General features: G+C 44.8%; 1 protein-coding gene across 1 annotated transcript in view; it reads right to left on the bottom strand.

Annotated features, from left to right (window-relative positions):
• Window positions 1–656: 656 nt before the first annotated feature.
• LOC122791440 (PHD and RING finger domain-containing protein 1-like) overlaps window positions 657–23,468 on the bottom strand; it is a 501,969-nt gene continuing 479,157 nt past the window's right edge. The window contains exon 3 of the mRNA XM_044059183.1: window positions 657–1,006. Within this exon, the coding sequence (XP_043915118.1) occupies window positions 657–1,006 (350 nt within the window). The remainder of the gene's footprint in view (window positions 1,007–23,468) is intronic.

Raw genomic sequence — 23,468 nt, 5'->3', positions numbered from 1 at the left:
TACTACTGTTCTAAACATCATTTGAGAGACCTGGCCTTATATACTTGGTTTGGCTGCTAAAAAACACTAAGCACAGTTAGACGTACAGTGCTCAATTAAGACAAAAGTCCCTATGAGGAACCCTGCTTCCAGCAATCAAAATTAATTTTTTCCTGACCTACCGATATTTCTGAAAAATAACTATTTGTAGAAAATGTTTCCCAGTGGGGTTACGTATCTGATCTCTGGTCTTCGAACTGACCCAGCACGCTGACTATGCACATATATGAGATGACTACTGAACTTCAGACAGCAATTAAGAACTGAAAATGGCACCTGTTAACTACAATTTATTCCACCAATGGCTTAATATCAAAGCGAGGGTGTCCACCAGGCCATGAAGGGAAAGACATCATCTTTAGTATTTGAGCCAGCTTAGGGACTTTAAGGAAGGAAATACCAAGAAACATTACTGCGACAGAACTACAAAGATATCAACCGAAGTTCTCCATTAAGCCTATCAGTAGAGTAGTGCATACATGTACTAAAATCTGTAACTGTAAAGTGAAGCATCTGAACAGTATATGTGCACTCAACGCACTTTTTTGTAAAAAGCAACATTTGCATTTCTCCAAGTCTCCACTAAAATGGCACATTGCTCATTTTGACAAAGCCAATTAAAATACAAGAAAGGCATCCATAAACAGGGTGCACCCCAGTACAGGACAAATACTGCAAAGAGATTTATCAACAATTCTCAACCACCTGTGAAAAGAATACCTATAATTGAAATAGTTTACCTTTGACCATTCAAGAATACAGTCTATGCAAAAGAAATGTGCACAGTTCTCAGGCGTTCCAATAAGTTGTCCTTTGAAGAGATTCAGGCAAATCGGACAGTTTTCCCCCTCTTCATCAGAGCCTGTTTCAGCATTGTTTGATGATGCCAGGATAGCAGGTTCCTCTTCTCCCACTTCCCCTTCAAACTCTTCATCTAGGTCATCTTCCTCCTCCTCCTCTTCACACACTAAAAAAAATAAAAAACAAATTACATTATAATCCTACAGCCCAAATGAAACACCAAGATTAATACTCAAGCTATGCAAGAATCAGAAAGTGTCTGTAAAATAACCACATGAGCAACTAACAAAGTATGTTCTGCAAAAAGATAAAAAGCTCTGTACTCAACATAACATTCCATCTGTGCTATTTGCACTCAGCCGCAGAAATTGGTTCGGTATCAGAGGTCAGATAAGACTCAGACATTACTACAGCTCGTTGTAATGTTCGAGCTCTCAAGCTCCAACTTACCCACAATGCACTGTTGTCCTATCACCTCATATTATACTTATACCTTTACAGAAAAGAAACATGCCAAAAAGGACCTTTACACTACATATAATAGACATTATCTGCAAAGCACACACTAAACTATCTTGACAAATGGAAACTGTTTATGAACAGATTAGAATAAGAACTACAATCCCTGGTTTAGAGAGAGCAGCCCTCAAGACCTGGGGAAATCTTGTGTGTCCTCATGTTGGCCCCAAGGCATAAAAAAAAAAAAGAGGAAGGGTTGGGGAATGGAGGGAGGGGATGTGATGCTGAATGAAAACAGACAATACAGATGGAACGTTAAGGTGAGTACAGAACTATCGGACATCAATTTTCATTCATCGTCACGAATGGGACCGAGTCCCTAACTACGTGACCCCTAGATAGAACACAAGGACATACAAAGGAAAGATTAGCTGTGGAATAACTTACCATAATGATGGATGCCTCTCTTCTCTGTTGCAGTATTCCTAATATAAGGGAGCTGTCTGAAAAGGCGACAACCCAACGTAGGCCAGTATATCAAAGTCTCTTACTACCTAGGATGTGCGGTATGTCTGACATAGGCTACTATCAGTAGTCAGCCATAAAAGAGATGCACGAGTGCACCAGTCTCAGAACAGAAGCCTCAGACAGACAGTCTAAAGGAATGAGGATCAATGTATCCAAGAAAACCAGTAAGTGGGGGAAAGAGGGTGTGATGGAATACTGTAACAGAGAAGAGAAAGACATCTATCATTCTGGTAAGTTCCTACACAAAGTACAGTTTTGTACCTACCATAAATGTAGATGTTAGAGTGTTCACACTGCTGCAGTCATTATACTTGGGTTATCCTGCCATCAGGCAGTCCCGCAGTCGGCCAGAGTTCCAAAGTCTTGGTCCGGCATCGGTTGCTATCGCTTCTTCCCTGACGTCAGTGCGCCGGGGTATATAAGATGCATCGGACGCTATTTTCTTCAGTTTTTCTTGCCCCAGATGTCAGGTGCCCCCAAGTAGGTAGGCAATACATATTGCTAATAAAACATATATATAAAATAAAAACAATACCTTCAGTTACAAGCAAATACACTGCAAAGGTTGTATAGGATAGAAAGGTATAGGCAAGTCCAACTAGGACAGAGGGGATGGAGGGAGGGTCATTTGGACTGCAGTAGTGTGAACACTCGAACATCTACATTTATGGTAGGTACAAAACTGTACTATGTTCATCATGTTACACTGCTGCAGTCATTACACTTGGGTAGAATCCCAAAGCTGAGGCTGGGTGGCTGGTCTATAAAGAGTTAGGATTGGCTATGAGGCCCTGCAGAACTGCAGTGGCAAATCCTGCTCTGGATTTAGAGTAAAGAGGCAAGTGGCAATGCTTGGTAAAGGTGTGCAAGGAACTCCAAGTTGTAGCCTCCAAAATTTCCTTGGTTGGTACTCCTCTGAGAAAGGCTGTTGAAGTGGCTGTTGCTCTGGCAGAATGTGGCCTAATGTTATTAGGGACAGATTTCCCATGCTGCATGTAACAGTAACGAATACAGTGTCCTATCCATATGGAGATGATCTGCTTTGAGATGGCCTTGCCCTGTGATCCTGCAGTATATGCTACAAACAGTTGCTCAGTTTTCCTGAAAGCTTTTGTTTTGTCCAAGTAGAAGTGTAGCTGCCTGTGCATGACCAAAGAGTGAAGAAGTTTCTCCCATTTATTCTGGGGGTTTGGATAAAAAGTTGGCAAATGGATGGTTTGGTTAAAAGCCACACTAGATACCACCTTTGGCATAAAGGTAGGGTTTGTCCTTAAAGAAACCCTGTCCAGATGAAAAATTATAAAAGGTTCCACTGCCATTAATGCCTGCAGCTCTGAGACTCTTCGTGCTGAAGTTACTGCCAAGGAGCAGAGCTGTTTTCCATGATAAAATTTTAGAATGGCTGTACTGGCTGGCTCAAAAGGTGGCAGGGTCAGTTTTTCCACAACAAAATTGAGGTCCCAAGTTGGTGCTCTCCGGGGCAGTCTTATGTTTTCAGCCCCATTGAGGTACTGCTTTAGCAAGGGATGAGAGAATAAAGGAGGATCCATGTTGTAATGTGCTGAAATGGCAGAGGCGTGGATCTTAATTGATGAGAAGGATAGGCCTTTGTCCAGCATCTCAGTAAAGTATTTTAAAATCTGAGGAATGTTTGGGACAAGAGGGTCAAGGCTTTGAGCCTGGTTCCAGGCGCAGAATCTCTTCCATTTTTCTGAGTAAGATTTCCTGGTGCTAGGCCTTCTGGCCTCCAAAATGACATCCATAACAGCTTTAGAGAGAGGTGTTGCCTGTTTGACTAATGAATCTGCCATGCAGCCAGGTTTACGGTTTTGAGCTGACCGTGCAGGATCTGATTGTTTTGTTGAGTCAGAAGGTGTGAAACTTGAAGCAAAATCCATGGTGGGCCTTGAGCTAAGTTCTTTAAGATCGGGTACCAGTGCTGGCGTGGCCAGTCTGGAGCAATCAGGATCATCTGTGTTTTTTGCTGACTTTTAGGAGTACATTTGAAAGGAGAGGCAGTGGTGGGAAGGCATAAATGTTTAGGCTTTTCCAACTGAATGAGAGAGCATCCACTTTCCATGCTTGTGTGTGATAAGTCCTTGTGCAGAATTTTTGTAGTTGGCAATTCAGTGGTGAGGCAAAAAGATCTATGTGTGGGCATCCCCATTTTTGCGTTACCATGCTGAAGATTTGTGAATTCAGTTTCCATTCGTGAGGGTCCATGATATTTCTGCTTAGATCATCTGCCAGAGTATTTTTCTGTCCTGACAGGAATTGTGCTTGCAGATTAACTTGATAAGTTAGAGCTGTGTTCCACAAGGTCATGGCTTGCCTGCATAGGGGATAAGAATGAGTACCCCCTTGCTTGTTTATGTACCACAATACTGTGGTGTTATCTGTCTAATTATAAATGTCCTGGATGCAGAAGGTCCTTGAAAGCTGTTGGGGCATTTTGAACAGCCAACATCTCTTTTTGATTGATGTGAAGATGCATTTGGTCTGTGGTCCACTTGCCCTGAATACATTTTCCTGCCATGTGTGCTCCCCAGGCGTAGTCCGAAGCATCTGTTGTTAGTGTCTGCCTGGCTGTGGGTAGAGTGAAAGGCTGACCCTTGTTGAGGTGACATGCCTGTGCCCACCATTGAAACTCCTGTTGTAGGCAGGGAATTATTGGTATTACTGCTTCTAAACTGTGAGTGCTGAGTATAAACACTTCTACCATTGTAATTTCCTCATATGCAGTCTGGCATATGGAATTAGTAGTATGCAGAATGCCATGAATCCCAGGGCCTGCAGAATTTTTCTTGCAGGGAGATGGGACTTTTTTGCTAGTAGTTAAAAATATTGAGTCAGTTGTCCTTGTTTGTCTGATAAGCCATCTGGGCTGTTGTATTTAAGCTGGCACCCACGAATATTATCTGATGTGAGGGCACTAGTTTTGACTTCTTTTCGTTTACTGCGTGCCCTAGAGAAATTAGCAACCTTTTTACAAACGCCAGATGCTTTAGAAGAATGTCCTTTGTCTCTGCTTGAATGAGGCAGTCGTCCAGGTATGGATATATTTGAATTCCTTTTTGTCTGCAAAATGCAATTACTGGTGCCATGCACTTTGTAAAGACCCTGGGTGCAGTAGATAAGCCAAAGGGCAGTACAGAGAATTGGTAGTGCATTGTACCAGCTTTGAATCTGAGGTATCTTCTGCAATTTTGTCTGATAGGGACATGCAGGTATGCCTCTGAGGTCCAGAGTAACAAGCCAAGCCTTCTTGCCCAGCACGGGAAGAAGCTGCTGTAGTGTCAACATTTTGAATTTCGGAACATCCAGTTAAGTATTTAGAGTTGAAAGGTCTAGTATGGGTCTCCAGGCTTTGTCCTTTCTGGGGACCAGAAAGCGTCTTAAGTAAAATCCTTGTTCTTGTTCCTGCTGTGGTACTTTTTGAATAGCTCTCATGTCCATGAGGGCTGACATTTGTTTTTGAGCCTCTGCCCATTGATTTTGTGGCAGCTTTGGCATTCCTTTTAGCCTTGGTAAAGTGTGAAAGTGGAACCTGTAACCTTGAGACAATATTCAGAACCCATTTGTCTTGGGTGATTGTTTGCCAATTTTGACAAAAAAGTTCTAGTTTTCCCCCTAAGGGTGCTGCCAAAATGCAAGTGCTTGGCGTACGAAGGGGGAAGTCATTGGGACTGTTTCCTGTATGGTTGAGATTTGTCCTCACCTCCTTTTGGGGTTGAGGTACCCCACTGTCGTTGTCTGTTAGAGCCTTGGGGTTGAGATCTGCCTCTCTGTGGCCTGTCTGACATTGGAAAGGACCAAATCTTTGTACGCCAATTTCTGCTAAATCGAGGTGGCTGTACCTGTAAGAAATCTTTAGATTAGTTTTAGCTTTATCCTCCATTTTCTTTAACACCTCTTCTGCCTTAACACCAAACAATGTATTGTGCTGTAAAGGAGCATCCAATAATTTTGCCTTAACATGATCAGGTAAACTCTGTTCTTTTAACCAAGCATGTCTTTGAATCACAGAACCTGTAACTGCGGCTCTACAAGAGGCCTCTAAAGAATCAAAACCACATTGCAGAGTATGTTTTCCCACCTGTTCAACTGCATGTAATAAATCCTGTATTTCTTTATAGTCAGGAGCTTCTGAGCTTGTAAGCATTTTCTGTTTTAACTGAGCCACTAAATATTGTTGGTACTTAAGCATGTGAAACTGGCAATTTAAAGCCCTTACTGCTAAAGTTGCAGAAGTGTAAACTTTCTTCCCCCATCTATCCAATGCTCTAGAATCTCTGTCAGAGGGGACTGGATTTTTTGCAATGGAAGCCTTAACCCCTTTTGGGACCCTGGGAAATGGTTTCTGGGTCAGCAGAAGGGTTTTTATAAAGAAACTTGTGAGAGTCCGGGACTCTATAGTACCTATCTGGTTTGGTTGGTGCAGGGGGCAAAGAATCAGGAGATAAGCTGGATTCAGACAACACATCATCCACAATATCTAACACAGGTGGAATAGCAAGAGGCCTGTGCTGAGGCAATAAAAGGAAGTCCCTAAGCCTTTTCTTGGATTCTGAATAATCCTGATTTTCCCCAATGGAAATGCTACCTCATGGTATGTAAAGTTTCCCCAAAAGAGTAATCCTCAGGAGGAGAGGCTGAAGGGATAGATTCTTCAGCACCAGTCTCCTCATAGGGGGTAGAGTGTATCCCTGGGTCTGAAGAGGAATCAGGGGAAATGGAAACCTGATCAGAGGAATCATAGTCTGTATCCTGCCTAGGTCTTTTCTCAGGAGGGGGAAGGGAACCCCTGATTAGAGTAATGAGGTCTTCGGCCATTTTGAGCATCTGTTTCTTAGGCATGGAACACTGTCCAGGAGAATGCTGTACTTGCTTCTTTGTCTTTAATGGTGTTTTTGCCTTGGCTGTTGCTTTAATGGTAAGTTGTGAAGGTCTAAAAACACCCCCAGAAGCCGATGCCTGCTCAGCGGCTCCGACCCATCTGAGGGATTAGTTTCCGTAAGCCCAATACCTTGAGTTTCCAGAGGCCTAGTTGTCTCCACGTGGGAGTCGGAGGCGGCCTGTGCCTCTGAGGTAGCGGGTGTCAGGGGCTGTGAAAGCGCCTCACTGAGAACCAGCGAACCGGCGACTGGCCTAGAAGAGGCTTCGTCATCGGTTTTGGACCAAAGATGCCTGTCTTTATCCTTGTCCTTGCGTTTTTTTTATGAATTGCAGTCGGTTGTTCTGACGGCATTGTATAATTGAACCTTCGGCCAAAGTAGTGCAAAGCAAAATCAAAACGTCGTTTTACAGTGCGTTTGTTAAATCTGGCACAAAACCGACAACTAGTGACATCGTGATCAGGGCCTAGGCATGGAATGCAGTAAGAGTGGAAGTCCTTATGAGGTATTTGCTTCCCACAAGAAATACAATTATTAACTTTTTCTGACATCTGTCTGAGACAAGAAAAAAGTTTCCCCAACGGGGTACTTAGCTTTATTGAAGACTTCGGAAATTAAATTTGACTCTGAAAATCTCAAGAGTCGGCCGACCGGCACTTGAGAACTGCTTTTGCTTCGGGCACCGCACAGCAAGAAAGACTGAAGAAAATGGCGTCGGCTGCATCTTATATACCCCAGGCATACTGACATCAGGGAAGAAGCGACAGCGACGCCAGACCAAGACTTTGGAACTCTGGCCGACTGCGGGACCGCCTGACGGCAGGATAACCCAAGTGTGATGACTGCAGCAGTGTAACACTATGAATATCCACTCTCATTTCTAGGACATTGATATGCAGATGGTACACGTGAGGTTGCCAAGTGCCTTGGACTGTCCTGCCTAGATAATGCCCCCCCCCCCAAATCAGGGAGGCGTCTGCGGTCACCGTGGCTACCGGAGGGGGTTGTATGAAAGGTCTGCCCTCAATTACTAGTGAAGAGACCATCCACCAAGAAAGGTGCCTTTTGCATGTTTCTGTGATCAGGATCATGTGAGACATGGGTAGTTCCTGGAAAGACCACTGAGTGAAAAGAAGCCACTGAAGGATTTTCATGGGGAAACGCGCTAATGGGACAAGAAGAAAGGCAGCTGCCATGGAACTTAGTGCTTGGAGGACATGTCTGACTAACTGTTTTGCTCTGCATTAGAATTAACACTTGTTGACGAATAGTGGAAACTCTTTCCTGTGGTAATCGTGCAAACATTTCTTTTGTGTCTGCTCCTATGTATGTGATAGACTGACAGGGCAACAAGGCAGATTTTTCAAAATTTACTGTAATTGCTAGTTGAGTGCATGATGTGATTGCATAATTCCGTGCCTCTAAGAGTTGATGCCTGGTGGCAGCAGTCAGGAGTAATTCGTCTAGATAGGGAAACACCTGGAATCCTTGACGCCTCAGTTGAGCCGTGACTACTGCCATACACTTGGTGAAAACAATGGGGAAGGAGGTGAGACCAAAGGGCAGAGCTCTGAACTGGTAATGACTGGCCCCTACCCGGAAGCGAAGAAATCTCCTGGAGAGTCTGTCCATCTTGATATGGTAGTACACATCCTAAAGATCTATAGAGCACATCCAATTGTTATGACCCAGAAAAGGGAAAATGGACTGCAGTGTCACCATTCGGAACTTTTCTTTTTGTACAGATTTGTTCAATCTGCTGCGATCCAGTACTGGTCTCCAATCCCCTGTCTTTTTGGTACCAAAAAGAATCTTCAGTAAGTTCCGGATCCTAGTTTGTCTGCGGGGACTTCTTGAATGGCTCTTTTTTCTAGCAGTCTTGAAACTTCTGTGACTGCTTGATCCTTTAGATTGGGTGGGACATCTGGGATGGGCTTTTTTGATTCTATGGGGGATTGATGGAAGGGAATTTTGTAACCTCCGGATATGATGGATAGTACCCATCTGTCTCGTTATATTTTGAAAGGCTTTTGGGTACAGCAAAAGTTTTCCCCCCGACTGCCTCCAGAGGTGAGAAGTCAGGCAACCCTTCAGGGATGCAGAAGGGTTTGGCAGAGAAGGTTTTTCTGTCATCCTGGGTCTGCGGTCCTCCTCTGCCATGAGGGTGGCATCTGTTGTTGTTGTTTACCCCTCTGTCCCGGGGGAAAAAAATCACCACGTGCGTCAGGCAAGCGTCCCTGGGATTTTCGGAACCACATCTTTCCTCTCTCTGACCATTGGGAAAAGTTCTGGAAGGAGTGGAAAAAGGACGCCCATGGCAGAGAGAGTCTTGCCTTCCTGCTCACACCTGGTCAACATCTCTTTCACCTGAGGCCCAAAAAGAAAGGAGCTAAAGGGAGTATTGGTGAAAGACGCTTGAAAGGGTTCCGCAAACTGACAGCCACATCCAAGCATGTCTCCTGAGAGCCACACCTGTCCCTGCGGCTCTGCTCGCTCCATCAGCTGCATAGGAAATCAGCCTCATGGAGGAGTTGACTATCGAATTAAGAGTCGCAAGCTGAAAAGCTACTTTAGCTGATGCTCCCTCAGCTGTAGGATCTTGAAAAGTATCTCCACACTCTTTCAGGAGATCCCTTTGAAGACGTGTAAAATGGCATACATAATTCAGGGACATCATTGAAAAGATCGCTGAAGCAAACATTCGCTTTCCAGATCTGTCCATTGCCCGAGACTCTGTTCGGAGGATGAACAGATGAAGAGGTTTCTGCTCTTTCTTGGTGGCTGCTGCTAACACCATGGCATCAACAGGTACACCTTTGGAGAGGAATTTATTTGTCCTGGGGGCTGTAATAAATTTGTTTGGTCTCCTCGGAGTAGGTTCCGCAGAATCTGGAGCTGACCAAGCTTTTCAAGCCACTACAGACATGAGTGGATCGAAACGAGGAGATACCCAGGAGGTGGAAGGTCAGGAACCGAATGTGTCCAGATATACAGACGTCCTCGGTAGGGGCTAGGGAAGTCCAGTCCCTCCTCGGTCTAAGCATTTCAAGGATGTCCGAAAAAGAAACATCTTCAGAGGGAGACCTTGGGGACCCTTCCAATTCATCCATGTCTGTATCTGAAGTGACAGCTCAGGGGAGTCTATGTGCTTCTTCTTGCACTTCTTCCGGGGAGGCTTCTCCGAGTGATCAGGGGAGGCTTCGGAAGAAGAGGGATCACCCAATGGGGTGTCCTGGGGCATAGGTTCCCTACGCTTGGGGTCTGGAGGAGGAGTAGAGGTTGTAACAGACACCATGGGTGGGAGGAGCCGATGGAGCTGGCAGTAGAGCTGTTTCGGGGGACAGCACACTCCGCATGACCTCGAAGGTGTCCTGACCACTAGGCAGAAAAAGCTCCAGCTCAAAAGAAACAGGAGACTTTCTCCCCATCAAGGGTGTCGGCTCCGAGGCCGATGATGGAGCCGAGCTCACCTGCGCCGCAGCTCCGAGGGGGAGAACGGGGTCGGACAAGGGTCTGATGCCACTCCCCCCCTCAGAGCAGAGAGCGCCTCGGTGCCCAGATCCCTCGACAGAAGGTACAATCAAGGTAATCGGAGCAGACGTCGGAACCGGAGAGGTGATAGTCGGAACAGACTGTTCTACTACCTGCGGATCCATGGTCTCCGGCTCAGAGCTAAATGTAGTTGGAGGAGAAACAGAAATAGAGGCGGTTGGAGCAGATACCTGTTGAGGTGGGCTGGACAGAATTTTTGCCAGTGCCTGTGACTTAAGCAACTGACTTACTCTCTCCACATCATGATCCGATAATCTAGAGGATCGCGAGGAGTGGGAAGAATGATGGCTATGTTCACTTTGTAACAAAGGCGACTGAGGTGTGGATGGACTCCAAGGACGGAGACCTCAGTCTCTTATGGCTCCAAGATGGCTACGAAATAGCAGATGGAGCCGATGGAGGAGTAGTCTTGTCAGTGCCAGCCGGCGCCAACATACTTGGTTGGCCAAGTAAAGGAGTCTGCTCCGAAGGTGGAGCCGACGGCTTGACAGACTTAGGGGATTTCACTGGCTGAGTACTTTTAGCCAGAAAATCCTGAGGCTTCAATAATCCCCAAAGGCTTAATATGTTTTTGCGCTCCTGCAGGACCCTTGAACTAAAAGCGTGACATATAGAACAGGAGTCCTGCAGGTGAACAGCGCCCAAACAATATGCACAACTAGTGTGCCTGTCAGAGACATTTTCTGACAGCATGAGTCAAACTTTTTGAAGCCAGATACCTTGGTATCCTTAGACATAATAGTAACAAAAACCACAACAACAATAATAAAAAGCTATACCACAAAAAACAAGATAGAAATGGACTTTTGTTTTTTTTTTTTTTTTTGTTAAGTTAAGGAACAGAAGGAAAGCCTCTGATTTAAAATACACAAGAACGCGATAAGGGATAAAGGAACATTATCTAGACAAAAAAGACAAAAACTTGGCAAACTTTCAATAATAAAAATATATCAATAGAAAAAACTATACTAAGCCTGAGCCAGTAAGGAAGCAACCTTGCAGCTGAAGCGGCAAATGAGATCTGGGTAGCCGACGCTGGGCATGCTGGGAAAGGGGTAGCCTCGAGCCAGTAAACCGCTCTCGGAGCTATTGAAGATGGCAGAGTCGGAGCAGAAGATAGTACAGTTGTGTACACTTACCATAAATGTAGATGTTAGAGTGTCTTCACTGTTGCAGTCATGACTGAGGATTCTCCCCTGCCGGCAGGCAGTCCTCGGTCGGCCAAAATCCCAAAGTCTGGGTCCGGCGTCGGCTGCTCAGCCATGCTCCCTGACGTCAGAGCGCCAGGAGTACAAAGCCGGCAGCCGACGCCATGTTCTCCAGTTTTTCTTGCCCCAGATGTCAGGTGTTCCAAAATGAGAAAAATCCCATACCCTTTGCAAATACACCTCAGAAGAAGGGTGAAGAAGGGAACCACCAAAAGAAAAAATAAGAGCGGACAGGAGGGAGGGTAACCCAGACTGCAACAGTGAAGACACTCGAACATCTACATTTATGGTAAGTGTACACAACTGTACTATGTTTGTGTTTCACTGTTGCAGTCATGACTGTAGGGTTGAATCCCAAAGCAGAGTAAAAGGGAGGAGGTCATAAAGTAGAGGGGGCGACTAAAACGCCCTGCAAGACTGCAGAAGCAAAGCCTGCACTAGACTTAGAGTATAGAGGTAAATTGTAGTGCTTAGAAAAAGTATGCACTGAACTCCAAGTTGCAGCCTCCAAAATGTCTTTGGTAGGAACTCCCCTGAGGAAGGCAGCTGAAGTGGCAGCAGCTCTGGTAGAGTGAGTCCTTATACTCCCTGGGATTTGCTTTCCATGGTGTGAATAACAAAATTTGATTCCATGAGCAATCCATTTAGAAATGGTCTGTTTTGAGATGGCTTTACCTTGGGAACTTGAAGCATAAGAAACAAACAATTGCTCTGATTTCCTGATGTCCTTGGTTCTGTCCAGGTAAAAACGTAGTTGTCTGTGTACATCCAAGGAACGCAAGATCCTTTCCCCCCTATTTTGAGGACTGGGGAAAAAAGTTGGCAGGTGAATAGTTTGATTCAAAGCCACTTTGGAAACCACCTTAGGCATGAAAGTAGAATTAGTCCTTAAAGACACCCTGTCTTGGTGGAAAATAATATAAGGTTCCACAGCCATGAGAGCTTGCAACTCCGAAACTCTCCTGGCAGAGGTCAGAGCTAACAGGATGGCTGTCTTCCAAGATAAAAACTTGATGTCAGATGTGGCAGCAGGCTCAAAGGGAGGTAAGGTGAGTTTTTCCAAAACATAGTTGAGATCCCAGGCAGGAATGGGTGGAGATCTAGGGGGCCTTAAGTTCTTAGCTCCTCTGAGAAACTGTCTCATGAGCTGGTGGGAAAAGATTGGAGGGTCTGTATTATATTGAGCAGAAATAGCAGATGCATGTATCTTTATGGAAGAAAAAGAGAGACCCTTATGTAAGAGGTCTGTCAGGTAAAGTAAAATCAGAGGAATTTTCTGCACTCCTGCCTGATGGGAATGTGTGAATAAGCCTCCTTTAAATCCAAAGTTACCATCCATGCATTTTGGTAAACATTGGAAGTAGCTGCTGTAGAGTAAGCATCTTGATTTTTGGTATCTCGAGAAAAGTGTTCAAGACTGACAGATCCAGAATGGGTCTCCATGAATTTTGCTTTCTGGGGACTAGAAAGAGCCTTGAGTAAAAACCTTGTCCCATTTCTGAAAGTGGAACCAGTTCTATGGCTTTCATAGCCAAGAGGGCTTCCACCTGGTTTAAGGCCTCTAACCATTGATGTTTTGGTAGATCCGGCCATCCGCTTGGTCTTGGTAGGGTATGAAAATGGAATTTGTAACCTCTTGAAACCACATCCAGAACCCACTTGTCTTGGGTTATAGGAGTCCAATTTAGGTGAAAAAGAGAAAGTTTTCCTCCGAGAGGGGCTTCCAGGCAAGAAGTTCCTGCAGCCCAACAGAGGGAGTCATTGAGCCTGTTTTCTACGTGCTTGCAATTTGTCCTCTCCTCCCCTAGGGGTGGAAGCAGTCCACTGTCTTGGTCTATAAGAAGCTTGCGTTTGGGGCCTTCCTCGGGAGCGTCTGTATCTACCCTTCGGAGGCCTGCCTGAATTGGGAAAGGACCAATTTTCAGTAAGCCAATTCCTACTAAATCTGGGTGGCTGTACTTGTAAGAAATCCTTGACTGTTTGCATGGATTTTGCCTTGTCCTCCCATCTTCTTTATCACCTCTTCAGCCTTAGATCCACACAAAAAATTATGCTTAACAGGAGCATCCAATAATTTTGTTTTTACTTGATTTGGCAAGTTTTGTTCCTTTAACCACACATGCCTTCTAATGACTGTGCCAGAGGCAGCAGCCCTACAAGAAGCCTCCAAGTCATCAATTTCAGTGTAAACCATGCTTCCCAACTTGTTCAGTGGCATGCATTAAGTCATGTAATTCCTTATCTGCACAGGCGGAAATGGAAGTTAACTTTTGTTTTAAAACAGACAGAAGAAATTGCTGTTATTTCAGCATATGAAACTGACAGTTTAATGCCCTAATAGATAAAGTAGCAGAAGTGTACACTTTGTTTGCCCCATCTTTCTAAAGATCTAGAATCCTTCTCAGTGGGAATGGGTTTTTTTAGCAGAAGCGGCCTTAACCCCCTTAGGACCCTGAGAAATGGTTTCAGGATCAGCAGTAGGATTCTTGTATAAAAACTGGTGGGAATCAGGAACCCTATAATATCTGTCTGGCTTAACAGGAGCTGGAGGAAGAGAGTCAGGAGTTAAGTTAGCCTCCGAAAAAGCATCATCCACAATATCCAAAATAGGAGGAATAGCCAGGGGTCTATGTTGGGGAAGAAGAAGAAAATCCCTAAGTCTTTTCTTAGATTCTGAGTACTCCTGTCCTTCCCAGTGAAAATGTTCCCTCATTTCATGCAAAGTTTCCCCAAAAGAGAAATCCTCAGGGGGAGAAGCTGAAGGAATGGATTCCTCAGCATTAGAATCCTCATAAGGAGGGAAAGAATATTCCTGATCAGAAGAAGAAACTGAAGAAACAGAAGCCTGATCAGAGGAGTCATAATACACTTCCTGTCTTGCCCTTTTATCTGGAGGGGGATGTGAACCCCTAATCATAGTAAGTCTTCAGCCATCTTGAGTACCTGTTTCTGAGGCTTGGGTGCCAGATCAGAAGAGGCCTGGGTTGCAGTCTTCGATGAGTAGGCCTGAAAACCCCTTCGGAAGCCGGTACCTGCACAGCGGCTCTGGGCCCATCCGAAGGAGCATTGTCTGAAGGTCCTGCAACAGAAATATTCAAAGGCCTAGTTGGCTTCTCGTGGGAGTCCGTTTCGGCCATCGGTTCCGAAATGGCCAATGACAGGGGCTGCAAAAGCACCTCACTGACGACGGCCGAACCTGAAGCTGGCTCTGCTTGTACAATATTGTCTGATTTGGACCTCGGAGGCCTGTCTTTATCCTTGCGTCGTTTGTGAACCCCAGTAGCTGAAACCGCATCCGACGACATTTTGTAATTAAAACGCCTACCGAAGATATGAAATGCAAAATCGTACCTTCGTTTAATAGTACGTTGATTGAATCTAGCACAAAACCGACAACTAGCTACGTCGTGGTCAGGGCCTAAGCAAGGAATACAGTAAGAATGAAAATCCTTATGAGGTATTTGCTTCCCACATGAAATACAATTTTTAACTTTTTCTGACATCGGACTGGAGCAAGAAAAAAGTTTCCCCAACGGGGTACTTAGCTTTGAGTAGGAGAAGAAAGTCTTTGGAATGAAGTACGATTAGAAAAATTGTCAGGAGTCAGCCGACCGGCACTTGCGAACTGCTATCACCGCACGGCAAGAAAGACTGGAGAACATGGTGTCGGCTGCCGGCTTTGTACTCCTGGCACTCTGACGTCGGGGAGCATGGATGAGCAGCCGACGACAGACCCAGACTTTGGGATTCTGGCCAACCGAGGACTGCCTGACGGCAGGGGAGAACCCTACAGTCATGACTGCAACAGTGAAACACTATGAACATCGGCTCCGAACCCTAACAGCAAGAACGAAGGCGAGATGGACAACTTAACATTCATTGTTTCCAGGCTGTGGCAATGTTGACTCCATAAACTTTTTAAGTACCACTGAAGTTTCCTCATATGCAGTCTTGCATATGGAATTAGAAGAATGCAGGAGGCCATGAACCCCAAGGCTTGCAGTATTTGCCTTGCAGTTAGCAGGGTTTTTGTGGCCACCTGTTTGAAGTAAGTCACCAAATTAATTTGCTTTTCTGGCATAAGGAAAGCCATCTGGGCAGTTGTATTCAAGCTTGTACCCAGGAATGTAATCTTTTGAGAGGATACGAGTTGAGATTTTTTTTCGTTTATGGTGTACCCTAGACAGCTTAGAACTCTTTTTACAAACGCCAGATGTTTTAGAAGAATGGCCTGGTTTTCTGCCTGAATTAGACAACCGTCCAGGTATGGATTTATCTGAATATTTCTTTGCCTGCAAAATGCAATTACTGGAGCCAGGCACTTTGTGAATACCCTGGGCACAGTAGACGAGCCAAAGGGCAGTGCAGAGAACGAATAAAGCATGCAGCCTGCTTTGAAGTGTAGGAATCTTCTGCAAAATTCCCTGATTGGGATATGCAGGTAAGCCTCTTAAGTCGAGAGTTGCCAACCAGGCATCCTTGCCTAGCATAGGAAGCAACTGGTGAAGGGTCAACATCTTGAATTTTGGAATGTCCAGAAAAATGTTTAGAGTAGAAAGGTCCAGAATTGGACGCCATTACTCGTCTTTTCTGGGTACCAGGAAAGTCTGAAATGGAAACCTTGTCCCTTTTCCTCTTCTGGTATTAGATGAATAGGCCCCACGTTTAGGAGGGAAAGTACTTGTTTCGGAGTCTCTGCCCACTAGTTTGGAGGCAGGTTTGGCCATCCATTTGGAGTTGGCAACGTATGCAAATGAAATCTGTATCCCTGGGACACTATAATTAAAACCCATTTGTCCTGGGTTATAAGTTGCCAGTTTCTTGAATGAAGTGCCAGTTTTCGGCCGAAAGGGGCAACTACGAGATAAGTGCTTGGTAATTTAAAGGGAAGTCATTGAGACTCTCTACCATAGGGTGGTGCCTTGTTGTTTCTAGATTTGGAAGTGGAAGCACCCCATTGCCTAGTTCTGAAAGTCCCTTGGGACTGAAACCAGTTTCTTTTGGAATGTCTGGGTTTGACCATAGTGGCTCTGGAAGGAGCTGGAAAGGACCAGTTCTTAGTAGGCCAATGCCTACTAAATCTAGGAGGTTGCACTTGTAAGAAATCTTTCACAGTTTGCATAGATTTAGCTTCATCTTCCATCTTTTTAAGAACTTCTTCAGCCTTATTGTCAAATAGGCGGACCTGCTGTAAAGAAGCATCCAAGCTAGGGTTGCAGAAGTATAAACCTTTTTACCCCATCAATCCAGCGCCCTGGAGTATCAGAAGGGGTAGGATTTTTAGCAGTAGAAGCCTTAATGCCCATGGGCCCCTGAGAAATGGTTTCAGGATCAACAGGATCAGGAACCCTGTAGCACCTGTCTGGTTTGCTAGGAGCTGGAGGCAAGGAATCAGGGGCAATACCAGATTCTGAAAACTCAACAATATATCTCGTACAGGAGGTATAGCCAAAGGCCTATCCTGAGGAAGAAAGAAATCCCCAAAAGCCTCTTTTTGGATTGAGAGAAATCCTGACTTTCCCAGTGGAATTAAGGTATGTAAAGTTTTCCCAAAAGATAAATCCTCAGGCGGAGAAGCAAAGGGAATGGAATCCTCTGCATCAGAGTCCTCATAAGTAGGTATGGACAAATCCAGATCATTAGAAAAGTCAGAAGAAACAGAGCCCTGTTCAGAAGATTCAAAGTCAAATTCAATCCTAGGCCTCTGGAAGGGGTGGGAGGGGTTTGACTACCCCTGATTAGAGTAATTAAATCTTTAGCAATTTTGATCATTTGTTTTTTAGGCATAGGGGCCTGAACATGTGGCCTAGGCGTCAGTTTTTTAGACATAGATCGAGATTTAGGCCTTAGCGTTGGAGTCTATTTAATAGGCAAGTCTGTAGGCCTGAATACACCCTCAGAAGCCGGTGCCTGCTCAGCGGCTCCGGACCCATCCAAGGTAGAGACAACCACGGTTTCCATATGTGAAACATCTCACGGCATACCGGACTCTGAATGGGTCTCAGTAGAGGCCTGCGAATCAGAAGTAGTGGGTATCAGGAGCTGCGAAAGCGCCTCACCGAGTACCGGCGAACTGGCGACTGGCTTAGGAGAAGCGTAGTCGGCAGTTTTGGACATCAACGGCCTGTCTGTCTTTTTCTTTGCGTTTTTTCGGTACTCCGGTAGTCGGATGGCTAACCGACGTCATTTCTGGATAATTAAACCGAGAACTGAAATATTTTGAAGCAAAAATATACAGATGATGGATAGTGTGCTGATTAAACAAAGCACAAAACCGACAGCAATGTATGTCGTGATCAGAACCTAGGTAAGGAATACAGTACAAATGAAAATCCTTATGAGGTATTTGCTTCCCACAAGTAATACAATTATTAACTTTTACTGACATCGGTAAGGAGCAAGAAAAAGTTTCCCCAACGGGGTACTTAGCTTTTAGTTGAAGACTTAGGTTCTGAAACTAGAAAACGAAAATTTCAGGAGTCAGCCGACTGGCACTTGCGAACTGCTTCTGCTTTGGGCACCACGAGGCAAGAAAGACTGATGTAATGGCGTCAGCTGCATGTTTTATACCCCTGACGACCAGAAGTCATAGAAGGGACAGCAACCGACACAGGACCCAAGACTTTGTTAATCAGGCCGACTGAGGGCAACCAGCCAGAAGATTACCCAAATGTAATGACTGCAACAGTGAAACACGAGCATCAATCTTTCCCCCCAAAAAGGAAGTCAGTTGAGAAGTGCTTAGAAGTTTTAAAAAAGCTATTGAGACAGTTTACCAGAGTTCTATTACTCCCAGATTTGGTAGTGGGGGCCCCCCCACTGCTTAGTCCTGTGTGTACCCTGGGACTGAAGCCTGGCTGCTCTGCTGGATCTGGGTTTGGACTGAAGGTCTGGAAAATGCAGGAAAGGACCGGTTCTTAGAAGGTCAATGCCAACTAAATCTTGGAGGTTGTATATGTAAAAAATCTTTAACAGTTTGCATAGATTTAGCTTTTTCCTCCAACTTTTTAAGAACTTCTGTCTTGTTGGCAAACAGGCAGTCCTGATTTAAGGGAGCATCCAGTAATTTAGCTTTAACATGATCTGGCAAGGATTGCTCCTTAAGCCAAGCATGTCTTCTAAGTACAAACCAAGTGACAGCAGCCCTGCAAGATGCCTCTAGTGAAACAAAACCACATTGCAAAGTATGTTTTCCAACTTGTTCAGCAGAATGCATTAAATCCTGTAAATCCTTATTTTCAGCACAATCAGGAATCATCATTTTCTGTTTAAGCAATCCAATAATATGCTGCTGATACTTTAACATATGAAACTGGCAGTTTAAGGTCCTAATGGCCAAAGTTGCTTAACTGTACACCTTCTTACCCCATCTATCCAGTGCCCTGGAATCTCTATCAGAGGGGGAAGGATTTCAGGCAGTAGAAGCTTTAATGCCCTTGGGTCCCTGTGAAATGGTCTCAGGATCTGCAATAGGATTTTTGAAAAGGAACCCTGTAATATCTATCAGGTTTTCTGGGAGCAGGAAGTAAAGAGTCAGGGGCCAAGCTAGATTCTGAAAAAGCATCAACAACAATGTCTAGTACATGAGGTATGGCTAAAGGCCTGTGCTGGTGCAGGAGTAAGAAATCCCTAAGCCTCTTTTTAGAATCTGAGAAATCCTGACTTTCCCAATGAAAATGCTCCCCGAGAGTATGCAAAGTTTCACCAAAAGAGAAATCCTCGGGGGGGGGGGGGGGGGGGGGCAGAGGAAATAGAGTCCTCAGCATCAGAATCCTCATAGGTAGATATGGGTAAATCCTGGTCATCAGAGGAAACAGAAATTTCAGAATCCTAGTCAGAAGTATCATAAGCAAACTCAGTCCTAGGTCTCAGAGGGGGGAGGGTTGGCTTCCCCTGACTGAAGTAATAAAGTCTTCAGCCATTCTTATTTGTTTTATAGGCATAGAGGCCTGACCATGCGGGTCTGGGCGTCAGTTTTCTGGGCATGGTTCGAGTTTTAGGGCCTTGAAGAAGGAAAAAGGCGTCTGTTTAATATGCAAGTCAGTAGGCCTGAATACACCCTCAGAAGCCGGTACCTGCACAGCGGCTCCAGACCCATCCAAGGTAGAGACATCCGCAGGTTCCACAGTTGAAGCATCTTGCGACATACTGGACTCCGAATGGGTCTCAGTAGAGGCCTGCGAATCTGAAGTAGCAGGCTTCAGGGGCTGAGAAAGCACCTCACTGAATACCGGGCAAATGGCGACTGGCTTAGGAGAAGAGTAGTCGGCAGTTTTGGACCTAGGCGACCTGTCTATCTTTGCATTTTTTCATAATGTCGGTAGTCGGATGGCTTACTGAAGACATATCAGGATAATTGAACCGAGCACCAAAATATTTAGAAGTGAAAATAAACCGTTGACTGACAGTTCATGGTTTAAATAAGGCACAAAACCGACAGCGAGGTATGTCATGGTCAGGGCCTGGGCAAGGAATACAGTACGAATGAAAATCATTATGAGGTATTTGCTTTCCACAAGAAATGCAATTATTTACTTTTGCTGACATCAGTTTAAAGCAAGAAAAAGTTTCCCCAATGGGGTACTTAGCTTTTAGTTGAAGACTTCGGTTTTGAACCTCTAAAACGAAAATTTCAGGAGTTGGCCGACTGGCACCTGCGAACTGTTTCTGCTTCAGGCACCGCACAGCAAGAAAGATTGATGTAATGGTGTCGGCTGCATGTTTTACACCCCTGACAACCAGACATCACGGAAGAAGAGACAGCAACCGACGCAGGACCCAAGACTTTGTTAATTAGGACGACTGAGGGCCAACTCCAAGCAGACAACCCAAATGTGATGACTGCAACAGTAAACACAAAGATCATCATCCGTCTGCCATACTTGCTTAGGTTAACCAATTAAGGTGTTAAGTTTCCAAGTAGGAACTTAGCAAGAAAAATAGAGTTTTTAAGGTCTTTGGAATAAAAGACTGACAGATTGTACAAATTTTGTAGTTATGCGCTGCACCTAAGCAGGACAGCACTTGGAGTGGAGACCCTTGTAGGGAATCTGTCTATTATAAAACCATTTTCCCATCCTGGCTGACATGCAAGAGAGCAGCAAACAGCAATGCAATTAAGAAAAAAACGATTGTTTCCCAACGGGGCACATACATGAACCACTGAAGGTCAACAGTACCAACGACCACACTGAGAACAGACTAACTGCATTCGGATTAGCAGAAAGACAGTCAAACGATTTACACTCATATGTACCTTTATACACATGGGCTTAGGTCATATATCAGAAGTATGTGCACACGAAAGGTTTTGGGTTTGGTATCACAACCGGATGTTCAGTTTATTCAGTGAGATAGCACAACAGTATGGTACATAGCAATAGTGATCTAAGGAAGGACATCATTTTCAACTTCTTATTCCAATGTCAACAACAGTGGTTCACCCATGTACACAGAAGAAAACTTTAAGAGGACATATCTAAACCTCCAGTTACAGCGACTGGAAGGACTATACCAGAAAGTACAAAGGAAGACAATCACTCTGAGGAATCTGAAATGGTCAATGCAGTCGCCAATCTGCAGCTAAGGCAAGCAAGTAGCCTACTGAACAGGAAAAATCTGCCCAATACTTACTCCCAGAGTCTAGTGCAGGAAAGAAGAAAGGAACCAGTAAGCAGTTTCATGGTTAAGTCAAAAAAAGCATGAGATGTGGCTAGGGATATCTGAAAATGTCAGTAAAAGTATGAAGTGTTGAACAATACACAGTAATAAGCACTAAACAGTTGACCAACCCATAAAAAACTCTCTACAGTATTAACAAAAAATAAACTTAAAACAGAAGTTTACATTAAAGGTGGTAAAATAAGGCACACTTGTTCAATTTACAAGAACATTTTCAGAAAGTCACAAGAAAACAGCAAAACCTACAGTATTTAAGTTAAGTACTGTTAATTGAAAAGTACAGTTCTGCACATTCACAGTAAATGTAGATGTTAGAGTGTATTCACTGTTGCAGTCATTACCTATGGGTTATCCCTGCTGTGGTAGCCCTCGACCTGCCCGAATACCAGAGTCAATGTTTTTCTGCATCGGCTGTCGCTTGCTGACTGACATCAGGTCGTCAGTGCTATAAAGCTAGGCAGCCGACGCAATTACATCACTTTTTCTTGCCTTAACCAGTCAGAAGACTGGATAATATGGTAAAGAGGTCCTGGTGGCTAAAAGCTACCTAGAGAAGCTTATGTCTCCCTAAAGAAAGAAGATATAAGGGGAAAGAGGGAGGGAAACCAGGACTGCAACAGTGAATACACTCAAACATCTACATTTGTTAAGAGTACACAACTGTATTATGTTCTTCATATTTCACCATTGCAGTCATCACCTGTTGGAGCATTCCCAAAGCTGAGGAGAGGGGTGGTAGGATTAGTCAGAGACCTAGGTCTGAGTCTGTAACCCTTGCAGAACTGCAGAGGCAAACCTTGACCTAGCCTTAGAAAACAGAAGTAGGTGGTAATGCTTTGTAAAGGTGTGGACATAAGTCCAGGTGGCAGCTTCCAGATGTCCCTGGTGGGAACTCCTCTGAGGAATCCTGTGGAAGTGGAGGCTGCCCTAGTGGAATGGGTTTGACCAGATTTAAGGGGGTCCCATGTAATCTGTAGCAGAAATGGACGCAGTTTGATATCCATTTGGAAATGGTTTGCTTGGAAATGTGCTTCCCCTATGCCCCTGGGTTAAAGCTGACAAGTAGTTGGTCTGTTTACCTGAAGGGTTTAGTATGGTCCAGATAGTATCTGAGCTGTCTGTGCATGTTCAGTGAGTGCAAAATTCTTTACCTCCCTTGTTTTGAGGGTTAGGAAAGAAGGTGGGTGGATGTATAGCCTGGTTGAGAGTCGCATTAGATACCACTTTGGGCATAAAGGAGGGGTTAGTCCTCAGGGAAACCCTGTCTGCATAGAAAATGATGAAGGGCTCAATGTCCATCAGTGCCTGAAGTTCTGAAACCCTTCTAGTTGCAATAACTAGAAGAAAATCAGTACTCCAGTGGAGGTATCTTAGTTCTGCTGAAGCAGCAGGTTCAAGGGCCAAGCTGGATTCATGGAAAACATCATCCACCACTTTTAAGATGGGGGGACGGCCAGGGGTCTGTGCTGGAGCAGATCTAGAAACTCTTAGTCTTTTCTTAGACCCGAAGAAGTCCTGAGATTCCCGGTGGAAATGTTCCCTAAGGGTGCGAAGAGTTTCCCCAAAGGAAAGGTCTTCTGGAGGGGAGGCAGAAGGGATAGATTCTTCTGCATGTGAATCCTCATAAGCAGTCAGAGGTTGTTGTCCCTCTTAAAAACCTGAATAAACAGATTCCTCAGAATCCTGTTCTGTCATTATTTCAGAAGGGTGTCTTTTCCTTTTAAAAAGTTGTGGCCTGACTACCCCTGAAAAGGGAGATAAGATCCTCCGCCATTTAAAGCATTTGGGCTTGTGGTGGGAGAGCCGGAGTAAGATGGTGGCTAGAGGTAGATTTTCTAGGGGTGGTCTGGCTCCAATGCCTAAGAGCATCCATTGGTCTGAGAGTAACAGGAGTCGGATGTGCAAATGTCAGTTTTTGTCTAAAATTGGTAGGGTGAAAGGCCTCCTCTGATGCAGGTGCCTGCATCGTGGCTCCAGACCCAATCGAGGCAGAGACAACCAAAGGCTTGGATGACTTAAGATTTCTGTGGCATACCAGACTCCAAAAGGGTCTCGGTACAGGCCTGTGTATATATCATATCGGGCATCTGCTTAGTGGTAGCATTAGTGGTAGCATCATCGGAAGGCTTACCCTTGTGTGGTCTGTCTCTACCTTTATCTCTACGTTTTTTCGGTATGTCTACGGATTGTTGTCTGACAGACTCCATTTTGGAATCCTAAGACGAAAGGTGAAAATACCAGTCTACAATAAGAGCTCTACGACAAATGGTTCTCCTTCAGCCAGGCATGCCTACGAATAACTGCC

Source organism: Protopterus annectens, chromosome 17.part0 (genome assembly GCF_019279795.1).
Source record: "Protopterus annectens isolate FY-2018-M chromosome 17.part0, PAN1.0, whole genome shotgun sequence".
Classification (NCBI taxonomy): domain Eukaryota; kingdom Metazoa; phylum Chordata; order Ceratodontiformes; family Protopteridae; genus Protopterus; species Protopterus annectens.
This window is presented reverse-complemented; position numbering and strand designations above follow the sequence as displayed.